This window comes from Bufo gargarizans, chromosome 1, assembly GCF_014858855.1.
Source record: "Bufo gargarizans isolate SCDJY-AF-19 chromosome 1, ASM1485885v1, whole genome shotgun sequence".
In the NCBI taxonomy this organism is placed as follows: domain Eukaryota; kingdom Metazoa; phylum Chordata; class Amphibia; order Anura; family Bufonidae; genus Bufo; species Bufo gargarizans.
Genome location: NC_058080.1, coordinates 479,426,099 through 479,435,021, shown reverse-complemented (window position 1 = coordinate 479,435,021; position 8,923 = coordinate 479,426,099). Strand labels below are relative to the sequence as shown.

Here is an 8,923-nt window from a genome sequence, read left to right as displayed (position 1 = left end):
TGTATTACTATACAACAGCGGTGTCACGAAGCGTACAAGGTCATAGCAACCAATGACGCGGTGCGCTCTTGCACCCAGCAGGATGCCAGTCCGGTATCTCACGGACCATGTTTAACGGACGTGTGAAAGGGGCTTTATTCTCTCAGGGCCCCGGCAGTTTACCTCAATATTTAAAATAATGCGGACAACACCTTTAAGAATGTAAATTATGCCATATCCCTTGGTACCATAAAAATAGAAGTCGTTGTATGAACTTTGCTCCTTTTTATTATGACCGTAAACTACATAACTCTTTCGTTTTTTTTTGGACATTAGCAGCAAAATACTGGAACAACCCGCTTTCAGAGTCAAATCTCATGCAATACATCAAGAGCTGTTTCTCAGAACGATGTTGAAAACATACATGAATGATGAAGAGGATCAATAAAAGAACAAAATACTAGATGTAGCAATACATCCAATGAGGTATTTACATAAAAAGACTCAAAATTGAGCTGGACACAATAATTAGAGTAAAATCATGTGTGTAAATACAGCAGCGGATCACAAAGGGTTCAAACAATTTATACAAGGACTCCTGACACAATCAATAAATATAATTTACCTTTCAAAAATATTCATTTCTGTGAAAAGGAAACAAGGAATCTATTTTATAAGGGCAACCCGTATAGAGATTAATACGTCTGCTGCAATTAAAATGGTGGGGCATCAAATTATAATTTAACAATTGTTCAACTTTGTATACAAAGGTCTATTTCTCTGGATTTTTTTTGTTAAAACGTTAAAATAAAATAAATTAAGAAAAGGTGCCCAAGGTAAGAGTCTTACATTAAAACAAGGCTTCTAAATTTTACATTTTGAAATTAAAAAAGAAACTGTTCGTTATTAATGTCCAATATTTCATTGCTGCTGTTTCTTGTACAAAGATGCTTTGCTCAACGTAAACTTTGTTCCAAAAACAAAAAGGAGAGGTGTATTCCTGGACGGCCTAGGGCTACATCTCTGGCAGTGTGCTTCTTCCATCTTTAAAATTCCTGGTGTGCCTTCTTACGAGAGGCTTTTCCCTGAGTCATGTATTTAGTGGAAAGGCTGCCTAGGGGAGGGAAAAATAAAAAAATTAACTAAAATGTAAAATCAGTAAGGGGCCCAGAGAGGTGCAGCCTGGCAGATAATGGTAATTTGTATGCAGCTACTGCATTTCGGCCACAACATGTAAGGGCACCTTATCATAAGCAGACACATACTACCTGCTGATGAGAGAAACATAATAGGAAACATTCAGCAAGGTTAGGCCCGTAACCCTGTTGGAGGTCTACCACACTATTAAAGGTATACCCATGCACACTGACATAGCATGTGCCAAAAGGACATTCGCCAGGTGAATGGGAACCTATGTGCCCCGGAATATTGCTTATGTTAGTTTACAATATACACTTTTGTTTTGTTCTACAGAAACAAACACTCTTGTGGCAGCAGTGCAGAAAACAGCCCATGAACATGAGCAGCACCGTTTCAAGATGAAAGACGACAAGTTTTATCTAATTTCTTATAACCCCTTTAAAAAGGAGGGTCGTCCAGGATTAGAAAAACATAGCCACTTTCTTCCAGAAACACCAACACACTTGCCAAAGGGTTTAGATTGGTACTGCAGCTCCAATGAAGTGAAAAAAGCAGATCAGCAGTACCACACACAACCTGTGGACAGGTGTGGAGCTGTTCCTGGATGACAGCAGCCATGTTTTTTGGTGTGAAAGGGGGTTCAGACAAAGCATTTGTATAAAGCTTTGCACGCTGTCGTTCCTACAAGCATTTTCTGGATTTGGTTCTAGTAAGAACATTCAGGACTGAAAAAAGCTGCACTGACGACTCTTCTTTTTCACCTTTTAATTTTAGGATTGTATCCAATTTAATGCGTTACAAAAAAACTAAACAAAAAACACTAAAAACTGATACTTGACAAACAGTTTACCTGACTGAGGACTGAAAGACATCTTCGGTTTCCATTTTTCATCTGGTGACTGTACTACCTGAAATTTTGCACAGAATCATTGTCTGGATTCAGAACACAGGCAGTACAGATTACTACCAAACTGCAAATAAAGGCTAAAGTGCAATTTAATCTGAGAGTGCACTTTCACATATTTTGGTAATATGGTTTTAGACTTCAGGGTGAATTATGGGACTCTTGTAAGTGCTGGTCCATATAAATGAGCTGGAATTTGTAACTGCAGGGTACAGCCATATATAACCTTGGCAAAATCCACATAGGTTACAGGCGTATTTGTCATGGATTTCATCCTGTGCACTGCAGGTGGGAGTACGCAGCATACATTTATGTGCTATGGTCAATTTATGTGGATGAGATTTTGTAAAATCTCATTGACTTTGCTTATAGTGTAATACACTGTGGATTTAGAGCAGGACACAAGCAGACCGATATATATTAAAGGACAAGATTCAGTAGAACTTGTATTTTATACATTTAAATTCCTGCTCATTCTGGGCTTTGAAGTCAATGAGACTCCTAACCTCTAGGACTGAAATAGCTGCCAATCACTGCTAGGACCATCTCCTCGACTTCAAAACCCAGAATGAGCAGGAATGTAAATGGCCAAGTTACATAGTTAATACGGTTAAAAAAATAACAAGTCTATCAAGTTCAATTGAATCTTTCCCTATAAACCTACACATCAGTCTGCTCAGCTCAGACACCATGTTCAATGTGACAGGTCCCTTTGACTGTACAACGTTCACCCTTGCTCTGAAGGGTAAATGCAGGACTGTTCACTGTGCTTGTCTGTTACTGTAAAGGAACTTCCTGATAAAGGAAACCCTAAAATTATTTATTGGGAAACACTAAAAACTTTCTGCCCTGAATTCAACTAAATCAGGTATATAGTGGTATCAAGCCAGTGTTGGGGCCCCGGATAGATTGTCGGGGCCCTGGGTTTCAGTAGTTGTTGGCAGGGGTGTAATTTTCACTATATATTACTTATTAGCCTATTCTGTTGTGACGACATTACACTATGACTATCCCTACTTATCTTGCACCATCTAGAGTGGATATCACTATATGCTGCGAGGCCCCCTTGTATGATACTTACAGTAATTCTTTGTCATGGCGCGTCTGGTCACCGTCTTATCAGCATTATGTACCCATATATATATATATCACCAAATATGATATTTCATGGTGCTGTGGTCACAGCTTTCTGTATCCCTCCATCAATGCTGACTAGCATAGGTATTGATACCATGATGTGTCCTCTCCAGTAAAAGCTGACTTATTTACCATGATACCCTCTTTATGATATCTACTATGGTATAATATCGGAGTGTGGCTCCTTTGAACATTACTAGTTTTAACTGGTTTAATTGATATCCGCCTTTAGCTGCACTCACCTATACATAGCACGATCGTGCCAAATTTGGGGGCATGCTCCTGCTAACATAGGATGATGTCTTGCCACACCCCTGTATCCGATTGGTGTGTCGTCAGTGCCTGCATACGCCCCCTATAGGCGGAGTCTGCCCTCTTTCATAGCCATACTAGTGCTGCAGGGCCATGATGCCTCCTGATACCAGTGGTGGTCAGCACATTATAGGATTTTTTTTTTTTTTAAATCAAAAGTGGTGTATAGGAAAACTGGCTTAGTTACCTAATCAGATTTCACCTTTCATTTTCCAAAGGAGCTGTGAAAATGAAAGGTGGACTCTGAGCTGAGCACTGCTCTGAATTAGACTTTAAAGGGAACCTGTCATGTGTTTATCACTAGCCCTTATTATAATGACTCATTTCAATTGTATATTCTTCCCCCTTTTTTTCACATTAGTAATATAGTACCTTTTCATTCCTCGTTATTCATTTTCCCGCCAATTAAAATAAACGAATGACGTCACAAATCACGCCCCATCTTATTCTCTACAGCTCTTTTTTTATTTTCATTGTGGCTCCGAAGTCTCATTTCAAATCCCGCGCATGCGTGCAGTAACGCCACTCTCCCGGCCTTCTTTCTTATACAACGCACATGCGCCAGTTATTTGCCTTCCAGAAGCTTCAAGTTGTTGTTTAGTCACGTCAAATAACTCCCGCTGCTACTAGTTTACGGAAGTGAGGATAGACCGCGCCAGTATATCTCCAACGGATGCACAATTTACTTTATGACCTTTGAATGGAAGTCATTACACTAGTCAGACAGCACGCATGCGCAGGATTTTGAGCGTCTGATCATGTGAATAGGGGAGTTGCTACAGTGCTGAATAGAAAAAACGCTGGACTCAAATCAGCTCAAGAGCATGCGGTGCAAGGCTTCTTTACGTGTATATTATGAGGCTAACCGGTTGTCACACCACTAAGTGAATAAATCTAAGGTACTTTTTAACAGTTAGGCCTCTTTCACACGGGCGTCATATTTTTGGCCCGCATAAGAGGCGGGTGCGTTGCACTCGCGTGAGAAAAATCGCGCATGTTTGGTACCCAAACCCGAACTTCTTCACAGAAGTTCGGGCTTGGGATTGATGTTCTGAAGATTGTATTATTTTCCCTTATAACATGGTTATAAAGGGAAAATAATAGCATTCTGAATACAGAATGCATAGTATAATAGTGCTGGAGGGGTTAAAAAAAAAAAAATGTACTCGCCATCTCCTCTTGATCGCGTAGTTCCTGGTCTCTTCTTTACTTAATGATGAGCTGTGGGCTAAATGACCTGTGGTGACGTCGGATCACATGCTCCATCATCGTGGTGATGGAGCATGTGATCTGACATCACCACAGGTCCTTTAGCCCACAGCTCATCATTAAAGAAGAGACTGGGAACTACGCGATCAAGAGGAGAAGGTGAGTTAATTTTTATTTTATTTTTTTAACCCCTCCAGCACTATTATACTATGTATATGTATGTATTCAGAATGCTATTATTTTCCCTTATAATCATGTTATGAGGGAAAATACAGTGAATAGACTGTCACCAAGAAACCATGCGTGAAAATCGCACCGCATCCGCACTTGCTTGCGATTTTCACGCATCCCCATTCATTTCTATGGGGCCTGCGTTATGTGAAAAACGCTGAATATAGAACATGCTGCGATTTTCACGCAACGCATAAGTGATGCGTGAAAATCACCGCTCAGGTGAACAGCCCCATAGAAATGAATGGGTCCGGATTCAGTGCGGGTGCAATGCATTCAACCCGCGCGGAATACTCGCCCGTGTGAAAGGGGCCTTAATAAAATTGTATATAATGAGTTATATTATAATCAAATAACCACATGACAGGTTTCCTTTACACACTGAAAAATCTTCTCCAACAGCTCTCTGCCTGTGTGCTCCTGATGAACCACTCCCTTGAAGTTAGTGGGGAAAGGCATTGAGCAGTCGGGCTGATTATATCATGTCGGCTCAGCTAAAATTCTAATTCAGAGCAGTGTGGTCAGCTCAGATAATATGCTAGTCTAGAGCAGTGTAGTTGCAATTCAGCCCAGCCTTTGCTTTGATCAAGGAGGAGGACACATTACTGACACCAGCTACTATCCTTGCTGCTGATACAATATATTTGGATCTAGTCAGAGGGTAGCCATTATCCCTTTTGAGCAGTCGGCAGTTGGGCTGATTATGGTTTGTCAGCTCAGTTAATATTTTCATATTAAATCCAGAGCAGCATGGTAACTGGGCTTGCAAGTTGCAACTCAGTCAAGCCTTTGCTCTGATTAAGGGACCATTCAAATAGACCAACACGTGTTTTGCGGATCTGCAATTTGCAGACCACAGAACACAGCAGTCGCCCGTGTGCGTTCCACAATTTGAAAAACGGAATGGGCTGCCGATTACAGAAATGCCTATTCTTGTTCGCGACTGCAGACAAGAATAGGACATTCTCTATAATTTTTGCGGGGCCGTGGAACAGAACGGATGCAGACAGCATACAAGTAAGCTGTCCGCATCTTTTTGCGTCACCATTGAAATGAATGGGCCCGCACCCATTTCGCAAAATCGTGTAACGGATGCAGACCCATTCATACGATCGTGTGAAGGAGCCGTAAGGCGGAGGGCTCACTACTGGTACCAGTCAGAAACATATTGCCAATATCCTGCTGGTGATACACGTGGATCTAGTCAGAATTGAACCTTTGTCCCCACTGCCCTCTTCTTTTTATTAGTGGACTCAGAGAAGGGGGGTTATACCTGTAACTTGGAACTTTATCATCCCCGCTATCTCTGGCCGCAGTATTTAGTGATGACACTCCGTATATAGGTTTCTTTTCATTCCCTTCCTCCTTACAATTCATTAGGCGGGATTAGTATCTAAGTTGTGATCACCACTGAGAGGAAGAGCCCCGGCAATCTGTCAGGGGCCTGATTTAGTTGAATTCAGGGCAGAAAGCTTGGGTTTTTAGCGTTTACCTTATTAGCGAGTTGTAAACGCACACCTAGTGTTTAGTTAGTCAGACATGCTGTAGAGTAAAGCTATAACCAGGCATGGTCAAAATAAAAAATTTGATCAAATATTAGTCTTTCAAGGCAAGGAATCAAGAACCACATAAGGATAGGTCATCAGTTTATGATCTGTTGGGGTGTGATCACTGGGACTCCCATTGATCTTGAGAATGATTGTGTTCTAGTGTAGATTCAGCGCTGCATACCCTTTTAAGTTTTCCCTGTACAGAGGGGCTCTGGCTATCTGTCTGCAAAACAGGAACTGCAGCCCACCCCAATGACTTTAATGGGGTGGACTGAAGATACCTGTAGAGCTGGTGGTCATAAGGTGATATCATATCGCCAGGATTTGCTACAACTTTCCGCACTGCATTTACAACACAGAAAAAGCCATTATTGTCCCTTGTTTCTGGTTTTAATTTTGCTTGAAATGGTTACCTGGATAAACCTTCCCTGGTGTTTCAGTGGACTGGATGCTGATGGAGATCCAAAAGGTGCATCAGACTTGGGGCTGCCTACCATTAAAAAGAAAGAAAATTCTAGAAAAACGAGTTCAAAATATTCAGGTCAATAATATCAGCAAGACACTTCCAAAATGCCTCCAACAGGTCAGAGCTGCTCACCTGCTGCCCCTTTGTATTGAGGACACTCTTTCTTGATATGGCCTTCTCTTCCACATATGAAGCAGCGCTTTTCCCTCAGTTCATCCTGTCGTCTCCACTTTTCACTAGAATGTTTGGGTGTCCTCTCTCTGCATGCTTCAAGCGAGTTTCGGGCCCCCTGATACAGCTTTTTGGGTGTGGTGCACTGCTTGCCGTCCATATAAAAGCCATCACCTTCCATGCTATTATTCAACTCCTTATCTTCAGGTTTCCGTTGTTGCCGTTTGTCCACATATCTTTGGTTTTCATTATTTCGCCTCCTAACTCTAAAAAAAGGAGCAAAAAAAGAAAAAAAAAAAACACACGGACGTCATGCGTATTTTTTGCGGACTGCAAAATACATTAGGTCGTGTGCACGAGCTCTTAAGATGCATTTACATGAACTGAATGAGCAGGCATTTACTGGGGAAGAAGCGTTCCTTCCTGATAACTGCCTGCTTGTCAATGGAGGAAAGGGCTCCATTTACATGCTGCAATCACCTCCACTGTATGGGGACAAGTGATGGTTACTGCTTATCGCTCGTCCTCATGCAGATTCATTGCTCATGAGCAGCAGATCATGCTGTGTAAACAGCAATCTGCTGCCCTAAAACAATGATTTAATGTGCCGATAAAGTCACTCGATAATCAGAGGCACCTTTACACTGGCCGATTATTGGGAACGAGTATTAGTACTGTCTATTTCCGATTCTCGGCCGGACAATTTGTCCGGTGTAAATCCAGCACTATTCTCATACACTTTATATTACGTCAACAGTACATCCCTAGTTTACATGGAGTAATGTGCTGCTGAAAAAACGGCTGATCAGTAGACTGTACATGGGACAATGGTCATGAACGTTTGGCTGGATGCTGACCTGTGTAAGGCTCCATTCACACGTCCGCAATTTCGTTCCGCATTTTGCGGACCCATTCATTTCTATGGGGTAGCACATCCGGGTCCGCAAAAAAAAAAAAATAGAACATGTCCTATTCTTGTCCGCAATTGCACACGTCCGCAAAATACGGAACGTACATTGCCACTTTCCGTGTTTTTCGGATTTGCAGCTCTGCAAGACACGTTGCAGACGTGTGAATGGAGCCTAAAGAGACCTCAAGTCAGAACAGCCACTATCTACCTATATCATTCAAGAGAGTTCTATAGGAACTGTCTGAGATGGGAATACCCCTTTAAATGTTTGGAAATATGTTTCAAAACACAAACTGAATACCGTATTTTTCGCCGTATAAGACGCACTTTTATCCCCCCAAAAGTGGGGGGGAAATAGCAGTGCGTCTTATACGGCGAATGCAGCTTATTTTGCGATTTGCGAATTTTCGTGCGAATTTCCGCGCGAATTTTTGCGCGATTTTTTTTGCGCAAATTTTTTGCGGAGTACTTACAACTACAAACGCTCGCCGAGAGGAGGCAGGCTGGGAGGACGGGCGCTGGCAGTTTGTGAGTCATGCGTCACGCGCCTGCGCCGCCCACTTTATGAATGAAGCAGGCGGCGTGGGCGCATGACGTATGACTCACGCTGCCAGCGCCTGTCCTCCCGGCCTGCCTCCTGCCTCCTCCCTCCTCCCTCCTCTCGGCGAGCGCTTGTAGTTGTAAGTACTCCGCTCATTATGCGATTATGCACATAACTATTTACAATTAGACATACGATTATACAGTGAGCGGGGCCCGTGTAGTAGAATAGTCACTGCACGGGTCCGCTGTCATTATAAAGCCAGATGCCGGCCCCCAGCCCTGTATTGAGGGTCATTCACTGCAGGGACACTTATGGAGGGGATCTGTGGATGACACATAGCATAAGATGCTATATATGTGTCATCCACAGA

At 42.4% G+C, this 8,923-nt stretch overlaps 1 protein-coding gene across 1 annotated transcript in view; it reads right to left on the bottom strand.

Moving 5' to 3' along the window:
- Positions 1-249: 249 nt before the first annotated feature.
- TUT7 (terminal uridylyl transferase 7) overlaps positions 250-8,923 on the bottom strand; it is a 75,466-nt gene continuing 66,792 nt past the window's right edge. The window contains exons 26-29 of the mRNA XM_044273587.1: positions 7,061-7,365; positions 6,876-6,952; positions 1,970-2,027; positions 250-1,093 (exon numbers count right to left, since the gene is read on the bottom strand). Of these exons, the coding sequence (XP_044129522.1) occupies positions 1,026-1,093; positions 1,970-2,027; positions 6,876-6,952; positions 7,061-7,365 (508 nt within the window). The 3' untranslated portion in view covers positions 250-1,025. The remainder of the gene's footprint in view (positions 1,094-1,969; positions 2,028-6,875; positions 6,953-7,060; positions 7,366-8,923) is intronic.